At 35.8% G+C, this 23,532-nt stretch overlaps 1 protein-coding gene across 3 annotated transcripts in view; it reads right to left on the bottom strand.

Moving 5' to 3' along the window:
• The window catches only part of LOC127495333 (ferroxidase HEPHL1-like), a 29,908-nt gene extending 10,930 nt beyond the window's left edge, over positions 1 to 18,978 (bottom strand). The window contains exons 1-18 of one of the 3 annotated variants that reach the window (XM_051862101.1): positions 18,731 to 18,978; positions 18,435 to 18,596; positions 17,874 to 18,118; positions 15,528 to 15,740; positions 15,129 to 15,317; positions 13,343 to 13,597; positions 10,530 to 10,698; positions 9,160 to 9,299; positions 8,648 to 8,779; positions 8,098 to 8,303; positions 6,061 to 6,211; positions 5,724 to 5,936; positions 3,108 to 3,318; positions 2,675 to 2,814; positions 2,378 to 2,506; positions 2,176 to 2,282; positions 962 to 1,187; positions 728 to 867 (exon numbers count right to left, since the gene is read on the bottom strand). In XM_051862101.1, the coding sequence (XP_051718061.1) occupies positions 728 to 867; positions 962 to 1,187; positions 2,176 to 2,282; positions 2,378 to 2,506; positions 2,675 to 2,814; positions 3,108 to 3,318; positions 5,724 to 5,936; positions 6,061 to 6,211; positions 8,098 to 8,303; positions 8,648 to 8,779; positions 9,160 to 9,299; positions 10,530 to 10,698; positions 13,343 to 13,597; positions 15,129 to 15,317; positions 15,528 to 15,740; positions 17,874 to 18,118; positions 18,435 to 18,589 (3,021 nt within the window). In that variant the 5' untranslated portion in view covers positions 18,590 to 18,596; positions 18,731 to 18,978. The other 2 variants (XM_051862100.1, XM_051862102.1) reach the window with 2 other exon arrangements.
• Positions 18,979 to 23,532: the final 4,554 nt, after the last annotated feature.

Raw genomic sequence — 23,532 nt, 5'->3', positions numbered from 1 at the left:
CTTTCAGCAGCTGTGCTTTAATGTAATGAATTAATGTGGTGTGTGAATTATCTGAGTGCCCTCTCTGCTTTGATTACCTGGTCATTGAAACATCCCTGAATGGCAACTATAATAACATTGTCAGGTAAGAATCTAATCTTAATCTATTATTTCCTTTAATTTTATACATAATGTTTATTAATAACATATATATTATGTAAATGGATTTATTATTCATATAAAGTTCATCTTATATTTTACGTTCAAATCTGGGTGGATGAAAATGGTGCAGGTTTTAGACTATGTGTTTGACATCATAGAGTTTACCAGTATTTCGGTTCTGACGTGTGAATGTGTTAATAGTAAAAAGACAGAACACTGTTAAATGTGTGAAAAGCATATGTGGTAAATTCCCTGAAAAAAAGAAATCGGATGGAAATGCAAATTTATGGCAAATTTACCAGATTTAATGTATGAAAGCTGCTACTGTCGCAGTGCCCTGGATATTGAAATATTGCTTATTTTTATATAATTATTTTTAAACAATAAAATGATTGATTTAAGGTCTCTCTGAGAAATGCAGCTTTCACATATTTATGGCAATGAATGTGTATGTCAGGCCATAAATTAAAAAGAAATAGATGCTTGCTTTGGTGTCGACACCCCTTATAGACACCCCTCATGCCACCCCACTCCCACTCCATAAATAATTTTCTAGTTCTACTAGAAAATGTGCTTATGTACATACTTTGTAAATGAAGCTTTGACTATGGAAATGCACAGTGTGCATGTCCACTTCGTTCCCCAGTCCTAACAAATACCACTGGGTCTTGTCTTTCTCTGTCATATTCAACCCATGGAGGTTAGCATACAACTTTCCATTAATACCTGTGGAAGAGAGAAAGAGTTTTAAGTTCTTAAAAAAAACTGAACATACCGTGTATTTCTCTCTTGTGATACACACAGACACACACACACTTACCATGCATTTTGTTGCTCTCCATAAAGGTTTCATTATATTTGTCAAATTCGTCTGGGTCTGCCTTGAGCTTAGTTTTTATGTTTTCATCCAGGTAGTGGGACAGATTTTCATCAAACACCATGAAAAGGAGGGCAAACTCTTTATCAGTGTCTTTTCTACGTCTTTCAGTGTTCAGGGTGTCTTTACGGCACACTATCAGTGGACCCACCAAACCGCTCATCAAGTCCTGAAGGACATTCACATAGTACATCTGTAAATCTTCAATCATACTGTAAAACCTCACATTATGTTTACTTATTGTTTTCATAACATAAATTTCCAAGTAAGATCTGATATTCAAAATAGACATAAAAATACATGTTTTTTTTCATTAAAATTTTACAATAAGGTTTAATTTGTTAACATTAGTTTACTATATTAGTTAACATGACCAATGAACAATTCTTCTTCAGCAGATTTTAGTTAATCTTAATCTCAACATTAACTAATACATTTTAAGATCAAAAGTTATTTTTGTTAACGTTAGTTAAAGGGATAGTTCACCCAAAAATGAAAATGAACCCATGATTTACTCACCCTCAAGCCATCCTAGGTGTATATGACATTCTTTCTTACATCACAAGCTGGAACACCACTCTCTCATGAACGCGCATACGACAGCTAGCAGAAGTTAGAGATTACAATTTATAAAGTTTTAAATATGGATATTTTTCTTACACAAACGCATCGCTTTGCTTCAGAAGGCCTTTATTATCCAGACCCGTGTGGACTTCTTTTATAATGGATGAGTGCATTTTTTCTGTCTTTAGAATTTGGGGAACCATCCACGCCCATTATAAAGCATGGATTACCCTGGACATTATTTAATATAACTCCGATTATATTCGTCTGAAAGAAGAATGTCATATACACCAAGGATGGATTGAGGGTGAGTAAATCATGGGGTAATTTTCATTTTTGGGTGAACTAACCCTTTAATGCACTGTGACCTAAAATAAACAGACCTTTTTATTATCGAACATTAACAAAGATTAATAAATTCTGTAAAAATATATTGTTAATTAATATTTCATGTTAGCTAATGCATTAACTAATGTTAACAAATGAGACCTTATTGTAAAATGTTACCAATTTTTCATACTTAGTGTATTTAAAACACCTGCAATGTTCTTGCAATGTATATGTACAAATTACATTGTTTATGTGTTTTATACCTCAACAAAGCTGACAGAGGAGTAGTAGGCAAACGTTATACAGTCTGGATCCTTGGGACCTGGACCGGATCGTTCTGGAATGGTCCAGGTGTATGTCAGCACATCACCTATAACACATGTAATGCACATAGTAAAAATATACTATTCACTCTTGCACACATAATAAGAAAAATTTGACTTTTTTTTTTTATTATTAACAAACCTGGTGGAACACCATTCCGATGGGGTTCACTGGTCTTCACTCCATGGGCATGAACAGAATATGGAATGCTGGCTTTGTTTTTAAACACAACCTGAACACTCTCACCAACCTCAGCTCTGAGGATGGGTCCTGCGAATACAACAAGGGTCACTACAGAGCCATAAAGGTAAAGAGCTAAAACAAAGAGACCTGTTATATCAATGGTAATTCTTTATTTAACACTGATTTATAAATGCATCACTGATGCTTTGTAATACTTTTGAAAAACAGATTTCAAAAAAGTCAAATGTGCCATACCCATTATCCCCAAGTGCTCCTCATCCAGATGCCTGGGCTTCTTTTCAGTAAATGTTCCATCTGTGTATTCACGAAACACCACCTTCTTATATTCAGCGCCAATCTGATTATATGATTGTTCTAGGTAAATACTTCCAGGGCTGAGTAAAGTAGGAAAGAAAAAGAGGAACAAGAGAAAAAAAGAAAGACAAAATATCATGTGTGCATGAATGTGTCTAAATTGAGTTTGTGTATTTTAATAATCTTTAAATAACAGTAAATAGGTAAAACTGTGTCGCTTTCTTTGTGTAAAATAGAGGGTCTCAAGCATGAGACTTGACTCTTCTCAGTCAAGCCTCACTTGAAGAATTAACCCTAACCTTAACCCTAATGTTTCATTTTAGAGCTCAATTTGTGTGTAAGAACAAATATGCATATATGTTTGTGGGTTTACCTTTCCTTCAGTGTAGTGTTGTGTTTCTCTAGTTCCCATGTTCGGTTTGGCGCATAATTCCACATAACTTCCTCTGCTGCTATATAGTACTGCACTATCGAGGTAAAGCGTTCTGGTGCAGGAGTCTTTGCCGAACAGGACTTGACTGTGTAATGTTGACGCATGCCTGCGTGATAGTGATCAGCTGTACGACAGCTCAGCTCAAACTCGCCTGGAGTAAAAGTACATACTAATGAGCAAATGTTTACCATCAAAAATAATGTATTTTGATTATATCTTTTAATTATTTAAGAAAACAACAGCAAGCTTTTCAGACATTACAAGACCTAGCAACTCTGTATCAAAACAGAGAACTAGAATAATCTTCCTTAATTATTTAAAACCGTTGTTGTGCCAAATTCTACACCCCCTTGGACCCCGAGGGTTAGTGGTTCATAATGCCTGATCTAAAGCCTTTTGCATTATATAGCTGGTCAAATAAATCATAAGTCATGATTAAACAGTTCTTCAAAGTGGGTAATAGAGTATATTTTGTATAGTCTGTCTGGATATTACATTAGTGCAAACAATATTTTTTCTGATGTGCTGGTTCAGGTGTGTTTAATTGGGGTTGGAGCTAAACTCCCCAGGCCCTCATGAGACCATAAACGCGCTAATGGGAGTCACAAGTTCTGCTGATGGTCTATTGACAATGAGTAAATAAAAGAACAAAGACACAGCAGCTCATTTCCACAACGATCAACGCAATCTACCAAGAGTAACACAAATTAAAGTAGTGTCACAAACACAGAGCCAATGATAATCAGGTGCGGGTAATCTACTAACAACACAGCTGCAGCAAATTAAAAATAATGTGGCTTGGCAAATGACATGTTTGGATGAACATGAGTGGAGAAGATTCTTTCCCTTCTACCACATGCTCTCTGTTCCCTGCATTGCTTCCTCCAAGCAATAACTATCGCAGCAAGTCAAACACAAAATGGGTTAAGACATGCTCGGGCCCCTCTCTGACTGCAACAGTGAAGAATTCAGCATGTTGAATTGGAACTGATTGGATGTTCAGTTTAACAAAAGAGTCAGTGCAAAAGAATTAAAGCGAAAGTGAATGAAGAAAGTTATCAGCATAACTGATATTCAAAATGGTAAGCAAGCACTGATTTGTTTACGTTTCGTATATCTGCATATATATCATATTTCCTTGTTTTGGTTTCGCCCTTTTGAATGACGAATATAGACTGATACCTGCTGATATAGACAGTTAATTCCTTATGTAGCTGGTTCAAATATTATAAAATGTGATTAATTTTGTTAGTGAACTTTATCAAAACAAATTTTTTGTGCTTTTACATTTGTGTTCTGAGTGTACATAATTAATTCTAGCGGGAACCAGGCATGCAGAATGTTGTTTTATATGGGGCACATATTGGCAACACACATTATACCTTGTGCAACGTGATAACAGTGCTATCTTTAGAAGCACATTTGCTGGGTGTGCTCTCTCTCGCTCTTATAACAAGAGTGCTGAGTGAAGGGGAGAGACGTGTATCCCAAAAAATTGATTGTGCTCTGTGTATTTCTGCAGAAATAAAACATCCTGAAACCTCTTCCATCAGCATTGCCTTCACTGAGTAGAACAACAAACAAAACCAGAGTAAAACTGCTACACTTACACACAGGCGCGGGACGCATGTGCTAGTTTCCAGTCGGCTGTAGTCTGTGCTGTGTGCTCAAGCACAGCTTTTTGGTCTAGATGCAGCTGACGTGGGGCAACAACACCATCTAGTCCTTTGCACACTACCATATTTCATCAACTCACAACAAGGTCAACTGGAACCACTTCACATAGCATGATGTATTTTGTTACACAGAAAGATGAACTGTGTCTATGCTGATATTAGTCTCTGTCTGTATCTCTCTTATCCCCAGGATAACACAGTCAGCCTGATCCAATCTGTATCTGGGCCAGATGTTGGATTTTCACCCAGCCCAGCAAATACCACAACACAACCCTTATTGGTCAGCAAAGATCTACACAGATCTCTACGACCAGACAAGACATTTTATCATGAATTTTTTGGTAATTTCATGATCTACTATTTGGCAACATAACTACTAATTACCATCAAAATACCAAGTAAATATGTATAGATTTTATTTATTTCCACTTTTTTCTCCAGTAATGTACCTTTATTGTATTCACCATTGTACTTATTTATTATCTATAATTTTTTCATGTCTTTCTTGTTGCAAATACTTGCATTCCTGTGACATTTTGAAAAGCCTTTACTTTTTGTGTTGTTATTTTTGCTGTATGCTCTTGTTTGAGATCATCACTGAACTAAAAGTTAAACTAAAACTCGCTAACTTAAAAAAACAAACAAAAAAAAAACAAAGCATTGCAGTATCTGTTCTGCAGATGCCCTAAGCAAACTACCTTTTCCAGAACATTCTGGGAGACAAAAATTGTTAGCTGGGTAACAATCTGGCACAACACCAAAATCATTATTAGTATTACAAGTGACGTATCAAAGGCAATCATGTCTACCCTCGCTTGAGTGTACTGCATAAGTACTGACACACCAACACATCCCTGATATAAAAAGCGCTGTGACTTACCATTATTGTCAGGTGTCATGCTAACAGTAACTGTGGTATGTGGGAAGATGCTGAGAGTGTCACGGTTCATCCCATCGCGCTGAAACGTGTTACCCTGGAAATAGATACCATGGATATCCACCTCTGTGCCCAATCCAAGTGTGTGCCACACAGCATGTTCCCCATTACACAAATCCAGACCAGGCAGGTTTCCATACATATAGCCATTCACCGCTAAGAAGAAACACAAAAACTCTTTATTATAATACTGCCAGGAAATAAACTTGTACATTCACAAAGTGAGAAAGTAAATGTAAATGATTTTGTGATTAAACACATAGAACACATATATACATACCATGCATCTTATTGCTCTCTTGAAACTCTTCATTATCTTGATCTGAATTACCGCTGCCAAACTTTTCAATGTTTTGTTCCAGATACCAGCTTTCATTCTCATCCATCACAGAGAATAGCAGAAAAAACTCATGCTGAATTTTGTCAGCACGCTTAAAAGACACACCCATAACATGCAAACACACACAAACACAAAATATATAGGTTATTATATTCACCTGCATAGTCTGAAAAGCAACAGATGCATTGCATCTATGGCACATTCCATGAATAAGGTGGACTTTGGTGTCCAATGATTTTTTTTTTAAGTATTAGAGGCACAAATCTTATTTTTGTTGTGAAACCTATTAGATTTATTGAACCTAATTATTCTCTAAAACTTGATAACCCCAACTGAGTAAAAAAAACAACAACAAAACAAAAAACATTGTATAAAACAAATCTTGATGTCTTGAGGTTAACAATAAAGCAACAACTCTGCTCAAAGTACATTTGGTCCCTCTCTGAATAGTGTTAAAATAACACTGAAGCAGAGTTAAAGTTAATGAGATACTTAAGCTATAAATTAAGTTATGATTGAACATTTATGATGAACACCTGCTGTTAACAAGCAGAATCACTGAAGAAAAGAGAAACACACGAACTACAACTGACTTCAGCCAAAACCATTTAATTGAAATCAACTGAAGATAAAAGACATTAAATCTCTCAAGATCTGATTAAAAGATCTGATTCACTTATTTCTAACCCAATTGACTTTATTTTTGTCACACTTCTAAAGAAGTTCTTATTGAGAAATGCCACCATCGTGGTGGTCAGGATTTGTTTTAGTTGGGCTCTTGACCCTTTTATGTTTTTAAAATAATTTGTGTTTGAGCAATTGCAATAGTGTTTCACAGCAAACACTTCTACATTGCTGAATCAAAAGATTAAAGGAGTAGATCAGCTTGAATTTGCTGCTTGAAAGCCATTTCAAATTAGCATCACAAAGAGGTTTCTTTAAACCTCTTTCCATTAAACAAATGCCACCATAATGCTTCAGTACTAAAAATGAACAACTATTACTGCTCAGGCTTATTCGTGAAAACATAGCATACAATCCTCAACAGTGGTGACAATAATTATTCATACTGCAGTGCATGATGGGAGTTTTGTCCTATGGTAATACCCAGCATGCATTGCAGAGATTCATATGCTGATTCTTGTGTCTGTGTGTGTCTAAGTGATGCTGTAGTTAAATTTTTTTATGCAGTGCATGTTTTTAAATTTACTCAATATATCTGTTTGCTGCAACTCTTTCTTCTCATGCGGCAGTTTCACAGGGTTGGTAATGCAAAACCAAAATGTACAAATGACAAAATATATGATCAGTTGCTTTGGATGCAATCAGGCAATCTCACAATGACTACATCATATAAAATCAGCTAATACCTGCTCACTATAAAGCACTGACTTCTCTGTTTTACAACAACATATGCATTGTTAGAGGAAAAAAAAAAAAACTAACATAGAAAGTCAAATGTCAAGAGCCCAACTTAAGCAAACGCTGTTCTCCATGATGGTGGCGTCTCAATTCTGTAGATGTTTGAAAATAAAGTCAATCTGGTTAGTAATATATGAAGCTGGTAATGCTGTTTCTGGGGTTGTTTATTCAGATCTACAGAGATTTAACGATTTTTATCTTCAGTTGATTTCATCTAAGGCTGTGACTGAAGTCAGTTGTAGTTCTTGTGTTTCTCTTTTCTTCAGTGATTCTGCTTGTTAACAGCAGGTGTTAATCATTATTGCTCAATCATCACTTAATTAATTGCTTAATTATCTCATTAACTTTAACTCTGCTTCAGTGTTATTTTAACACTATTTAGAGAGGGACAAATGTACTCAGAGTTGATTTAACTCTGGGGATTTTGCTGTGTATTCAGTGACCATTTTCTGAAAAAGGAACAAAAAAATTCAAGAGTATTAAGCCCTATTTTGTGCCATATTTGTGGAAAGTACCATATTATCTCTATAGGCCTGCAGTATGTGAATTTGTTACCTGATGCCCACTTCCATCAAGAACACCTTTCTTGCACACTTGTATGGGCCCAAATAAACCAGAGTTAGTGTCATGGACAGGATCAACAGCAGAGTAGTACAAGTATGAAAGACAAGGAGGATCATCGCTGGAGGGACCTTCAATTACTCTCCAATGATAGGTGAATTTTTTACCAGGGGCCACAGAGGCTCCATCTTTCTGAATACCTGTGGAGGAGACAAGTTAAAAGAATCTAAAATCATAAATACTGTTCCTTCATGATTTATGCTATGTTTTTTTCCAAATTTTAGCCAAATGTTATGCAATGTGTGTATTATTATATTGTTCTTTGTTCAGTTTTAAAAATGAAATTCTCACCAAAGGGCTAAAGCAATGATAAGAAAGAACCACTGATTTAGGTCTTTGGTGAGAATTTTATCAAAGGCTTAATTTTACTAAAGGCCTTTTTTTGGATGATGCCCCCCTTTTTTGCTCTCAGTGCCCAAGTTGAGAATCCCTAGCATGAAGGTCTACATATCTATGTGTACACCTGTAGCTGTATATGACTTACCATCCTGATACATTGCTCCTTCGTAGGTCTTTTCATAATGCAAACCATGTGGCTGAATGCTATAGTCATGTGTAGCTTTATTAAGGAATGTCACAATGATAACATCACCAGTCTCTGCTCTGATGACAGGACCTAGAGTGGGAGTGGGTAAAGAGATAACTTATCACTTACCATCTTTAAGACAGAATGTTTAAACTATATTAATATAACTGTGCTTCATGAAGCTGAAGAGCACTCATACATCAGCTCTAGGGCATATTATTATACCTCTTATCCATAAAATTTAAGGTCAGCAAGAAATCAAAATTTACGTTTTTTTTTTTTTAATTTAAGTTACTTGTCTTATTGTTAACAATTAATTTGTGCACTTTTTAATTTTTTTTAAATTTCTGTAATCAAAACTTGCTATATCTGTGCCACATTGCAGGAAAGTTATTTTCATGCATACTTTACAATATTATAAAAGACATATCAGTGTTCATAAACATATAAGACACAAGTGAGGATTTTACCCAGAATTCCAAGATGCACATCTGAGCCTGCAATATGTGTTTTGGTAGTAAATGTTTCATCAGTATATGAAATGTATCTGGCTTTCAGGTATGTTCCACCCAGTTTACCACCATCACGACTGAAGTATGGTTCAGAGTCACTGCAGGAAAAGAAAGACATTAACACTTATATGAAAATAAATGAGAAATTACACTATAAATAAGAGTTTATATCAGGTAGGAACCATTAGCAAGAATTATATCTGTGATAATTACATTAATGACATTTTTGAAAAAAAGTTTGTATCTTTGAGTAGCTTCAAAGGCTTCAAAAACAAGGTGAATTTAGATATATTAATGTTAAGTGAATAAACAAAGTTTACACTTGTATCTTAACTTTAAAATCCAGTGTACTGTAACACAGATAACACCAAATTGATCTGTTAGGGTGGGTCCAGACTCCAGACTGCATCAACTTTATATCAGTGGTGAACTCTAAGGGCCTATGTAACATATCTCTAACTAAATAAAAACATGTTGTTTTCTCATTTTCTTTTTCATTTATCTTTAATTAATTTTATATTTACAAAGGTTTTCTACTCCTGAATCTCTCTGTTTGCAGACATTGGGTCTCATTCACTAAGCATGTGTATGCATGATTTTGTGTCTGAAATCTGCATATGAACGTTTTCCCAAACAAATCATGATTCATCAATAGCTAATTCATTTTTCTAAAATGTATTCTAAATTACTAAAAAATGTAGGAACAACCGAAACCACTTGTATGCAAAAATGACATACTCTTGGAGGCCTAAACATGTTAAGATGAAATTTTAAACATAGATATAGGCCTATCAGTAAAAGAGTAAGAAAAGGTGCATTATAGCTCAAGATGCGAGGTACCTATGCATAAAGACACAGCTGGCTTTATGTAAATTACTTACCTTGGGCATGCGGTTGTTTATTTAGAATACTTCGAATTCATCAACATTAGAATGAAGTTAAGAACAAATCGTGAATTAGGTGGAAAGTTTTTTGTGAGAAGTTCAAATGCATACAAATACGAATAGTGTACACAATTATTAGTGAATGAGACCCAGTGTCTGTGTTCAAATTAATAGTGGCAAAAGTTTACCCAATTAGAATTTATTCCCTGACATTTACAAGCAAAGCGTGAGTCCCTCAGACCTTCACCCCTTAAGAATCCCTCAGTAAAACAAATTATTAGAATCTAATTTCAGATGGTCAGATTCATTATCCAATCAAATTATTCTGTTTGTACCTAGTAGGTGTAATCTTTCAGATATGTCATTGCCAAGCCCTTATAGTGGGTTTTGAGTTACTCAATCAACTCAATCATGCATTAATTGTCTCCAAATCTGTGTTTCTACCTGTCTGGTTTAGTAAGGCTTGCATTGTTCATATTGTTCATTCCTGTAGGGGCGTAGTTCCATTCCATCTCTTCAGCAGCAATGTAGAAACGTCTCTCGATGCCAGGGGCTTCTGCTGGAGAGGTTGCAGACCCACAGGCTGAGACCTCATAGAAACCCTGCATACCTGCTGCTCACAAGGAGAAACCACAAAAAAGAGAGATTCAGAAATCTTGAAAATGTAACTTTACTTGCTTTCTTAAATATTCAAAGGTGAAGTATGTAGTTTCTGCGACACTAATGGCAATTAGCGAAATCACAACAATAAAACATATTTTGCAAATGTCCCTTTTGTATGTAGCAACTCCTCCAACTCAAACATCACAATCACAGCTCTTGCGGTTGCTTGTAAAGTCATGTCTCAACAGATAAACATAGGCACCTTTCAATAAAAGGTCCAAAATATTAGGAATACTTTTAGCTGTGTTGCTATGTGTCAAGAGTAATTGAGTAGGCTAACGCTCTTCTGTCTACTGCGAACATGAGCGTCTCGCTTATAATATACTCATCCAACTTAACTGCACCGGGTGCAACTACTTAAAGAATTAATTCACTTTAAAATGAAAATTACCCCAAACTTTACTCACCCTCAAGCCATTCTAGGTGTATATGACTTTCTTCTTTCTGATGAACACAATTGGGGTTATATTAATAAATATCCTGATGCATCCAAGTTTTATAATGGCAGTGAACGGGAACGAGTATGAAGCTAAAGAAAGTACATCCACCCATTATAAACGTAATCTGGCGGAAGCTAGATATTTTACTTTATAACTTGTTAAATATGATATTTTTCTTACACAAAGGCATCACTTTGCTTCAGAAGGCCTTTATTAACCCCCGGAGCTGCGTGGAGTACATATATAATGGATGCATGCACTTTCTTTAGCTTCATACTCATTGGTCCCGTTCACTGTCATTATAAAGCTTGGATGCGTCAGGATATTTATTAATATAACTCCGATTGTGTTCATCAGAAAGAAGAAAGTCATATACACCTAGAATGGCTTGAGGGTGAGTAAAGCTTGGGGTAATTTTTCATTTTAAACCGAACTAATCCTTTAAGGCGGTCTACATTGGATACGTCAGAGTAAGCATTACAAACTGGTATTTTCTTTCTAAATGGGTGCATAATGATGTTGTATTGAAGTGTCCATTGTAGCGAGTTGCATCACAATGCCCCGTTCGTTTTGACGTGTTAATGACCTGTTTAATGTTTGAATGTCTAAATGCAGCGAAATTTGGCTTGCACTCCTGTAATCAAAGCTGAATGTCTTTTCCCATGTAACACATCAGCCATTGTCCCACACCAGCTAAACACCCTCTGGCTCCATTTGCTACAGTAGCCATGCCCCAAATTCTCACTATTGGTTGAGCTGGAAAGAGATTGACAGATCTGAGCAGACACTCAATGTTTAGATGGGGCCTGGGAGGGTCGCTGTTTACACTTTTAGGGGAGATAAACCCAACTTGCAGAGATAAGTTAATCAAACTTTAATCATGATGAAGATAACAGAATTAAAACTCTGAAAACGAATGAAATTTGTAATTACTGTATAAGTTACATTCATGGATTTGTGTTATGACACGATACATTTTCTTTTATAGTGTAGGAATTAAAATTATAAACACAGCCACTCTGACCAAATGACAGACAATGATAACTATTTATCTTCAAATAACTAAAACAATCTGTCATCATTTCAAGAAAGATAAAACAAGTGCCTGTAAAAAAGGTGCCGCAAAAATGAACACTATCCCCGCTAACAGAATTTTGTTATAAGAATGTTCTCTAAATATTCTGTATTGGTTCTGGGAACGTAAAAAACTTCCAGTTTTCTTGATGTTAGAGGAACGTTTTTATAAGGTATAATGTTCCTCAAACGTTCTTTCAACTTAATTTTGATTAAAAATTCAACATTCTAGGAATGTTGATTTGTAACCTTCCAAAAACATAAAAATGTCCAGTTTCCTTAAAGTTAGTAGAATGTTATTTAAAGGTTAGTATGATGTTCCTGAAACATTCTTTCAATCATTCAAACACCTGCTGTGAACAAGCACTGAAAGAAGGAGAAATAAGAACACAAACTACAACTTTCTTCAGCCACAGCCTTAGATGAACTGAAGATAAAAGACATTAAATCTCTGAAGATCTGATCAAACAACTCCACAAACAGCATTACCAGCTTCACTTATTACTAACCAGACTGACTTTATTTCTGTCACATGTCTACAGACGTTCTTATGAGAATTAACAGAGGTTTAGATGTTGATGTCTTATTGAAAATGTTTGGTTTGAGGTCACCACCGTGGAGATCAGCGTTTGCTTTAGTTGAGCTCTTGAGCCTTGACTTTTGTTAGGTTCCTTTTTTATCAGCTTTTGTAGGTGTTTTTAGAAAGCATTTTTGCATTGATAAAGCAGATCAACATGTCTGTTTTAATAAACAAATAACTGCTTTTTTTCTGTAATTGCTGGTTTAAAGAGTTGAAATGTTATTGCAAAGTATCAAATTCAACCAATGTGAAAATAAATAATTTGTAACACTGTTCTAACGCCAAGACAACTGGACGTTTTTTACGTTCCCAGAACCAACACCAAATATTTAGAGAACGTTCTTCTGTTAGCTGGGATACCACTCATAATCATGCAAAACTGAAAATGATCATACACTGATTAGAAACAGTGATTTTGGAAATGCTTCCAAAAAAAAAAAAAAAACAGGAGCATATATGGGCTTCATACAAAGATGAAAGAAAGACAATAGAACAGATACCTTGTATATGATCGTTGACTTGGCAACTTAACAACCATTTTCCTTTTGTTCTCGGGATCATTGTTGCGGTGACAAAAGTCGCAGGAAACAGACTAAGAACATCTGTGCGGTGCTTGCGATCCATGAGGGTGTGCCCGTGGAAATAGGCGGAATGAATGTCCACTTCGTTGCCAATGCCAAAAAGATGCCAAGACACGGGACGCCCAATACACACTTTCAGTGAAGGCAAATTACCATAAACATACCCATTGATTGCTAATGGGAAAAGACAAGAACAAGTTGAATAAATGACATTAAGGAAAAAAGGATATGAGATGACATGAGTTTGATACAATTAATTAATTAATTAGATACAAAATAAATACTTGAAAATAAAACAATTATTCTGCTATTATTCACAAAGATAATAAAATTTGATCCATAGTAATTAAAATCACAAACAACTGCAAAGGCATTTTAGAGTGCAGCAAACATTAGATATCAAAAGGATAACTAAACTTGAATGCTTTTGTTCCAAAGTGGAACAGATACAAGAAGGTACTTTCCATGAAAATGTCAGTCATGTGTCATCAGCAAAAAATTACATCATGGAAATTCATGTGCTTACTTCAATAAAATCTAATACCCTAGGTTACAGACAAGGGAAGCTGTAACAATTTCGATACTAAAGATGTAAATTTAGTCTACCACACACACACATAAAAAAAATTGTTTAAGCTAATTTAAATTTTAAACTTAAAAATTTCTACGATAAAAAGAACATTCCTCAATCGAACACAAGGGAAAACGTTTTTTTTTTGTTTGTTTTTTTTCCACGTACGGCCTTTATCACATAATAAAGGTCGGAATTCCTTGTATAGGCACTCTTCCCTGATAAGCGTGCACACACACATCACTCAGAGCAAGAGTGATACGCGCTTCGGTCGGGATACGGATGCCGAGAAATTTTTAAACAATGGCTGTGTCCCAATTCACGAGCTACACCCTTGGAAGGCTGCATACATCATCGAGGCAGTCTCATTTAAGAAAAATAACCATTAGATTGCAACGCAAGAAATAAATTACAGTATTTTACACCTCACAATGAATATCAGTCAATTTTATTACTTTTCTTGAATAGGACATCCTTGATGACGTATGCAGCCTTCAAATGCGACTTCCGGAGGACGCAGCCTCCGAAATGAGATGCAGCTCCTGTCACCAAAGGAGTGTGTTTTTGCTTTTGAGGGAAAGATTACCTTTTTCAGCTTCCCAAGGAACCCAGCATTAAGGGAACAGTGGATGAAGTTTGTTTTTCCGGGGCAGCAATGGAGTTGCACACGTATGTTTGTTTGTTCCCAGAATTTCGGTGATGAATGCTTTGTAAACAAGTCCCAGTTCGGCCCTGGATTTGCAGATCTCGGGCGGTGAGTAAAGCTGAATCAGATATCTATGTTTTGTTGGCAATCGGCGCGCAAGTGCATATAATGTAAACAACACAAACGTTTTTGTTCCCTTTTTATTTATAATGATGTCACAGCTTGAAGACGATCTCTACGCAAAAGCTGCGTGCGCTTGTGACTCTTTAGCTCTGCCCACAGCAGGCACGCCTCCAGGAGCTCGGCTTTTTTCAGAAAGACTCGGTACAGCGTATGTATCTTTTATAAATATGATAAAACTAAAGACTTTTCGGAGATATGAACGATGCAATACTACTCTATAGGTACTCAAGATTAACATGAGATTGGCAGAAACTGTGTGTGATACCCCCCTTTAAAGTTCAACCTTGATAAATACTGAGACTTACAATGCATAAGGTTGGACTCTCTGAAATTCTCATCTGCGCTTTCCATAAGTTTTTTTGTTGCATCTGGTTCAGAGCAAAATTTTTCAACATTCTTCTGCAAGTACCAGCTTAAGTTCTCATCCACCACACTGAACATCAAAATGAAATCTTCATCCACATCAGAGCGCTTATTGCTAGAGATCAGAGTATCTAAGATAGACAAAGAATAGACAAAATATAAGGAAAAGACTGAGAAATAAAGAGTGAAAATGTTAAAAGTAGTGAGAATTGAATTGGGAGGGAGAAGTGTTTGATGCTAAGATAGGTACTGTATACTGTACAATCTTTTGTGGGTATATTAAATATGGGAAATTGATTCCATGCATGAACAGTTTATCAGAGGTTGTGTATGTACCTTACCTCTCTTGCAGGTAAGCAGAGCTCCTATAAGCCCTGATGCAATGTCTTTTGGTGCATCTACATGTGAATGGTAAATCCAGGTGAGACAGCTGGCATCATCTTCAGTAGGGCCGTACTCTGGTTTGACCTCCCAGGTGTATGTCCAGCTTTGACCTGGAGCCACCGCATCATCACTCTTATCATGACCAGAGGTGCCATCAGGATACAACGCTCCTAAAATACAGAGCAATGAATTCAAGCAAAAGCATGAATTCATGAGATTATCCAATCTGATTTAGGCCTATTCAATGAGTCAAACTTTATAGAGCACATTTAAGGGAAAACAAGATTTTCCTTGGTCTTTTAATATAAAACGTTAAATCAACAACAACATTTCTCCCTAGTCCACCCAAGCTAAGCTTCTAACCCCCGCTAGAAATTTTACGTTCCCAGAACATTCTCAGAACGTCCCCACTGGTGTTAAGGATGTTGCCTAGTAACATTCCCAGTAAGTTCAGAGACGGTCACGATGTGGAGTTCTTTTAAGGGTTGGGGAACGTTATTTGGCGGACCTTCACAGAACATTCAGGACGTTCTCTGAACACTTAGGGAACCATAATTTATTTGAAAATGTTCTCAGAACATCCCTGCTGTCTTTGTCAAAAAAAAATTTAATTGAAAATTAGAGCTAAATTGATTAACAAAAGAGGCTGTTCAAACAAAAACTAATTTTTCTTTAATATCTTACAAAAATCACTCTACAGGTATTTCCTGGATTATTTTGAAACCTTTTCTGTAAAATACAAATCTCTTGCAGTAAGTCATTAACTGACAACAGCACACACGAGCTAATGTAACTACTGTATCACTGCAACAGCAACTACACAGTTACTGCCTTTAAATAAAACAACGTACAGCACAACATCAGTGTTTCTCAACTCATCACTGACTGAAGCACAGGGTCTACTCTTCAGCACAATGGTGACCTCACAAAACTCAGATAACAGAAACAGAACATTAAACACTAACAGATCTCTCTAGATGTCAGCATCTTCACTTACTACTTATTTCTTTCATTCAAAACTTCTTAATGAGGTGCTGATGTGTGTTTTTATTTATTTTTTTATTTTTTTTAATTATCAAGTTTGAAGTCAAGGTAAGCGCTTGCTTTAGTTGAGATCCTGACCCTTGACATTTTAACTTTAGTTTTTCTCCAATTGTTGTAACTCATTCACTGATCTCTGAGTATTGTATTTCTTTCATGTTATTGTAGTCCTATAATACTGCATAAAATCCTTTCCTGCTTTGAAATATTGAAAGTTAAGTCATTATACCTAAAAAACAAAACAAAAACAAAACTAACAGTTAGCACACTCAGAGTTTAGACTCTGGAGAGAATCAGAACACTCCATGATGATTGAATCACCATCATTAAATAACCAGAATTTCTCTTGCAATTTGTGCTATAATAAGCACGTTTTAAAAACACAGTTAAAGCAGCCAAAGAAAATCTAATGTTAAAATGTCAAGAATCAAGAGCCCATTTAAAGCAAATGCTCACCTCCAAAATGGTTACTTCAAAGAGGACATTTTAGAAACATCCCAAAAGTTCTGTAAAAGTTTCGAAATTTTCATCACCTTTACAGAACTTTTAAGACACGCTATTTTCTACGTGGGTAAAAGAGAACATGCAAAAATATTTACAGTACTAACATTACAACCCTGACTGCGTTTACACAATAATGCCTATTCAGCATTCAGTAACTTCCTTCACAGTCATGGTGACATAATAAGTAGGGAGTAGACATTGTAAAGTTGTTATAAAAAAATTTAGTAGAAACTTCTAAGTTACAAATTGTTACATGTTAATTAGATAAAAACAAAGATGTTGTACCAAGGTTATCCAATCGTATAAAAGAGTTTGTTTGCATACTGACATCTTTAAAAAGCATTTGCATAATGTACACTTGCAAGGGACATTCCATTACATACTTTACCAGAGACAGAAATGAAAAAAATGCAAAATTAATTCTTGATATCTCAGCACATCTTTTAACGGTTTACTATTTCAACTATGAAAGTGGTTGCTTGAGGTAGCTGTTATTATAAAGATTCAAGATGTCTCAAGTCATTTCTGTGTGTTGCCCTTTGAACTGCTGAAGAAGAACTTGCATTTTGACACTTTGCTGCATATTTTTTGTTTATTGCTCTGTTATTGGTTTATGGAATGTGTGTCAAGAGACTCCAAATTGCTGTCCTGACTCAAAGATAAACAAAGAAAGACAGCAAGAAAAGCAGAAGGAAATGGATGAAGAAAGACTAATTAAGGGAACTGATAGAGAGAGATAATGTAATGTAATCTCCAACCTTCTGAATCCTTCTTATAGAACACTCCATGTGGGTGGAGCGAATAAGGCCTGCTTGCAAAGTTCTTCATATGTACCACCATGACATCGCCGACCTCAGCCCGTAAAATAGGTCCAAGGAAGCCAAGCCACTCAGGTTTAGGTATTTCTTCGGAATAAGAGTCATCTGTGTACTGTCTGTACACAGCCTTTTTGTAAACACTCCCTATTTGGGTAGGGCCATTGGACAGAAAAACCGATGCGTGTCTGTAAAGAGAGGGATTAAGGGAAAATCGAAAGTAAATCGCTTAGTTTAAATGACAATATCTACATTTGGGTTTACTGTTATTATTAGGCCTACTGTGTACAGTTCAGGATCCATGCTATCAGAATCAGTATACATACAACACCATGCACTTACAAGCGGTTTTATTCACATAAACTGTTATTTTTAGTAGCCTACATTATTAAAATGTAGAAAACTTCATGTAGGCTAAAATGTGAGCAATTACTGTCCTGTTTCACTATTACTGGTAAATAGATATATGTCATTTGTGTCTGTTTGTAAAACACACAATCTTACTCTTGGTCAATGCTTCGGTTGTTGATCAGATTTCTTCTGCTGGGCGCGTAATCCCAGTATTCCTCTCGTATTCCTATATAATATGTCCTCTTTAAACATTCGGCACGCTGCAGCGCGATCAGGGCCATCACAAAAGCGCACAACACAGGCTTCATCTTATAGCTGAAACACATTCACACATGTATAAACAATATCCGAGTCAGATCAGAAAGAGACGCACGTAATCACTCTTAAAATGCCACCGCGCGGAGATTTTTCCGACACTGAAACTATGTGATAGAGATCCACATACAAACCTCGCTGTCCGTGGGGAATAGCCTAAAAACGAAACTGAAAGTTGGGCGTCAACTGCTGCGATAGCATAGGCAACAGCCGTCAAAGAGTTTTTCAAGTGAAACTCTGTTGGCTTTCTAAACAGCGCCTCTTTAAACTTCCCTAGCGCGATGACGTTGCGTTCTGCCGTGAGATAATACACACATTTGTATCATGGGCGCTGCGCTAATCTACTGGACTATGTCTTCGGTTTGTAAGGAAGCCCTTTTCCGCCACAGTTGATTCTGTAAAAAAAAAAAAGTAATGTAAAATGTGACCAATTACTTAGTAATGTAAGTAATGTAAAATATGATTCTGTAAGTCATAATGATGAGAAACTATGGGAATATACTGCAAAATATAATGCGAAATAGGCTATTATATATATTTCCATATATGGGAAACGATAGTGCATACTTTTTCCAATGTACTGCAATATGCATTGACCATGTATGACTATATATTGATAAATATAAAAAATATTTAGAAATGAAGACATAATTACTATATCCATAGTTTTATCAGGCTACATATATTGCACATATACATGTAGACATGCTCCCATATCCCTACTATACACTGTTAGACCTTACCAGGCTTTTTTACAGTAAAATACTGGCAACACTGTTGCCAGTGATTTACTGTTGATTGTACAGCTATTTACTGTAATCTACAGTATTACTGTAAAAACTCGTGTTACCTTATTTCATTCGCAGAAACCAACTGCCTCAAATTTTCCAACTGCCATTTAAATTTATAAACTAATATTTATTATATGCTAAAAATGTGAACATATTATTACTACAAAATTATTTCATTAGAGTCCACTAAAAACATTTTAAATAAAGAGATTTTTTTTTTTTTTTCACTCCATCAGCAACTACACAGTTACTATCTGTTAAATAAAACAACATGCAGCACATCATCAATGTTTCTTGATCTTCTCCTGAATTTAAGCACAGGCTCTACTCTTCAGTGCAATGGTGACCCACAAAACTCAATTTTACAGTAAACTACTGGCAACAGTGTTGCCAGTATATAACTGTTTTTTTTTTTTTTTTTAACTTACAGATTGTTACTGTTAAAATACATTTTGTGGGTGTGTCTTTTTATCTTAGACCTTTAACCCTTTCAACCCCACAGGAACATCCTCTAGTGTCCACACTCCAAAGAGTAAAAGTAACTTTGCCACTGTGTTGCAGTGAGATAATTAAGTTAATATGCAAGTGATGATTTAGCATTAATGATGAACACCTGCTGTTAACAAGCAGAATAACTGAAGGAAAGATGAACAACAACAACAACAGAAAAATAGAGACAAGCAGAAACACAAGTACAACTGTCTTCCAGCCATTACACATTTGTAACAACTGAGACAAATCAGACACAATTATTTGTTATAGTTAACCAATAATTGTTTAAAGCTCACTCTGGGGTCTGTCCCCCATCCCCCAAGAAGTTCTCAGTTACAAGTTTTATTACGCCAAGGAATGTTGGTTGCCACATGGAAGAGCAGAGAATAGCAGAGACAAGGAGACACACAGAAAACCTGCATCTTTCCCACAGAAAACAGAATTTCCTGCATTAATTTATAGACAGACTGTTCTATAAATTAACATGCATATCCCCAGGAAATGGTATCCATTATTACTGTTTGTTGTATTGTACTCAGTATTGTATTCACATGTTTTATGATACATTTAAGGTAACTTCAATTATGCCATGTTTAGTGTCTATGGGTTCGTATCGAGAAGATTTAAATGCTTGTGTATACGATATGTTGATACCTTGTTGAACAGAGTTCCTCTTCAACAACTCAGCCATTTTAATCACGCTCTGTCGTAAAAGCCCCATAGAAGAATTTTGCCGCTCGGAGATCCTACCCATTTCATTGGTCAGGCCAACCCTTAAGGCCTTTGCACACTGAGTCCGAAATTTTCATATATGTTTTTTCGTATTCGTGATCCTAAAAATTCGTCACGCACAGAGACCTTGCACACTGAGTCCGATGCGTATTAATGAATCCGTTGCGAAAAAATTCACAAAACAATACAAAATGAGTCTTCAAGCAGTGAGCACGATTTAGCTGTCCTCTCTCTTCTTAAAAAGAGAAAATAAAAAGAGGAAATATTGGGTCCATCCAATCCCGAGATTGCATAGAGAAAAAGGAGAGTTCACCTCATCAAGGAGCTGCGTGATTATCCCGAGCATTTCAAAGTTTATTTCAGGATGTCAGTGGCTCATTTTGATGCTTTGCTACTGCCACAATCTGTCTTTATATTCTGTCTCTTTCCGCACTGTGTCATACAGTGCTACTGCTTTGTGCTGTAGACAACGTGGATCAACTTGTGAGATGGCATTGGGGATTTTGGCGTTCGCTTGTACGGTGGATCTGAATTGTCAAAACGTCTCTCAAAATGCGTGCCACGGATGCGAAAAACGCAGAAAATCGAACCTGATCCGAATTTTTTTATGACGGATGAAAGTTTCGGAGGCAGTGTGTAAACGTGATTGACACAACGTAAAGTCGTATTTATTTTTTAACGTGCGAAAATTTCGGACGTGAATTTCGGGCTCAGTGTGCAAAGGCCTTTAGGGGTGTGACTTCTCCCAGAGTTTAAAGCCAGCACGCAATGATCCTCCCTCTCTCTTGCTTTTCCGACAACACAGCGACTGCAGGGGCTGCCTGTGGGCCTTTGGGTCTGGGCCTGGGCCTGCCCTGCCCCCAACCATGTGATTGACTAGGAGAGGGAGAACTCTTTCCCCACTAAGAGTCAAATTAACAGCTCAAGTTGTTTCATGTGTCTTCGACCAATGCAGAAGATATTGGTTACAACTCCGGACCAAATCATCAAGGATTTCTCCTCAGCCTGCAGATCCAGTGCTCCTCAGCCTAAAGGCATTTTGCAAGTATTGTAAATTTGAACACTAAACATTGATTTAGTACTAATTTGTAAACCACCTGTGTCAGCTAAGGTGCTTTATTACTGAGGAAACTGATGATTCTTTTCCAGATTGTCTTTGACTTTTTCCCAAAGCTCCATTTCCGGTCCCACTTCCGGTTCATCTCTTTCATTGTACATTTTTACCTACGTATGTGTGTGACCTGCGTATATGTTATGTGTTTGTTAGTTTAATTATGTGTTTGTGAGTTAGTTAATAAAGCTTGTGCACAATACATGTTTGGCTCTGACTCCGTCTGCTAATAAATTGCCTCTTAAATGATTTAGATCTTGACTACATGCTCTGAGTAGTACTGCACAATAAGAATGTTGTTTCCCATAACCTGGAAATTAACATTTCTTAGAATAAACAATTAACACTGAGCGTTAACCTGGACAAACAGGTTAATTGATTGTAATATTAATTTTAATGTAGCTACATCAAGTTAATCTGATTCACATATTCATAATTAATCATAATTAATAATCATAATGAGTTATGAATAATTATTAATATTTCCCCTTTGAGTTACACATTATTACACTTATTACTAACCAGTTTGACTTTATTTCTACAGAAGATCTTATTGAGAATTAACAAAAGTTTAGATGTTGATGTTTTATTGAAAATGTTTGGTTTGGTGTCACCATTAAGGAGATCAGTGTTTGCTTTAGTTGAGCTCTTGACCCTTGAGTGCTTAACATCAGTTTTTTTTTCTTTGGCTGCTTTAACTGTTTTTGCAGGCCAGGTTTGTTATGGAAAAAAGAAAAAAAAAAAAACGATCACTGAATGCTGATCTAACCATCACAGTCTCTTGATACACTGACCCCATACTGTGTTTAATCCCTTGTGTTATATTATTAAGAAACTTAAAATTTGACATCACCACCACTATGAAACTACAGTGAATTACAAAAATAAACAGTTGTAATTAAGGTTTTTTTTAAACACATAATACAATAAAAACCAAAAAAAAAAAAAAAAACCAGCCATGACATCATATCGACACACACAGATTTAAAAAATCAGCACATGAATCTCAACAATGGTGGCAATAGAAAAGACCATTCAGCTGCATAATTTATTCATGCTGCAGTGCATGCTGGGAGTTTTGTACTATGCTGGCACCCAACATGCATCACGACAGAAAACTTTTAAATGTCACCATTGATGCGATTCATATTCTGATTGCTGATGTCTGCTTTATAAACACTCAGTTACAACAACCAGAGAAACTAACGTTAAAGAGTCAAGAGCCCAACTAAAGCAAACACTGGTCACCAGGATGGTGACTACAAATTTCAACAAATATTTATTTTCAACAAAACATCAACATGCAAATCTGTTAATTCTAATCAAGAACTTCTGTACATGTATGAAAGAAATAAAGTCAAACTGGTTTGTAAACTGGTTTCACACTCAGTGTGGCTGAAGTCAGCTGTAGTTCTTGTGTTTCTCTTCTCTTTTTTCTGGTCTTGAATGTGTATGTGAATGTAATGTACACACATATGTACACAACTCACGGAATGAGTTACAGCAGATATATGCAATTCTATATCTTATCACATGTACATCTATATGAAGTGTATTACTGAATATAAAATTACATACATTATGATATATAAGTAAATATATTTTTTTCAATTTTTATATATGAAAAGCGGCAATTCCGTATTATACAATATATTGTAATATATTAACACAATATATAATTCTGTATATTTTCAATATTTTGTTAAATCATTTAATATATTGATCATTATAAGGAAATACATTTTTTTTGTGTAAGGGTTTCTCATATTATGACTTAGTGTCTTATTATATTGAGAAACTTTCTCATAAT

This window comes from Ctenopharyngodon idella, chromosome 15, assembly GCF_019924925.1.
Source record: "Ctenopharyngodon idella isolate HZGC_01 chromosome 15, HZGC01, whole genome shotgun sequence".
Classification (NCBI taxonomy): Eukaryota; Metazoa; Chordata; class Actinopteri; order Cypriniformes; family Xenocyprididae; genus Ctenopharyngodon; species Ctenopharyngodon idella.
Note: the sequence above shows the minus strand (reverse complement) of the source record. Positions and strands in the feature narration are given on the sequence as shown.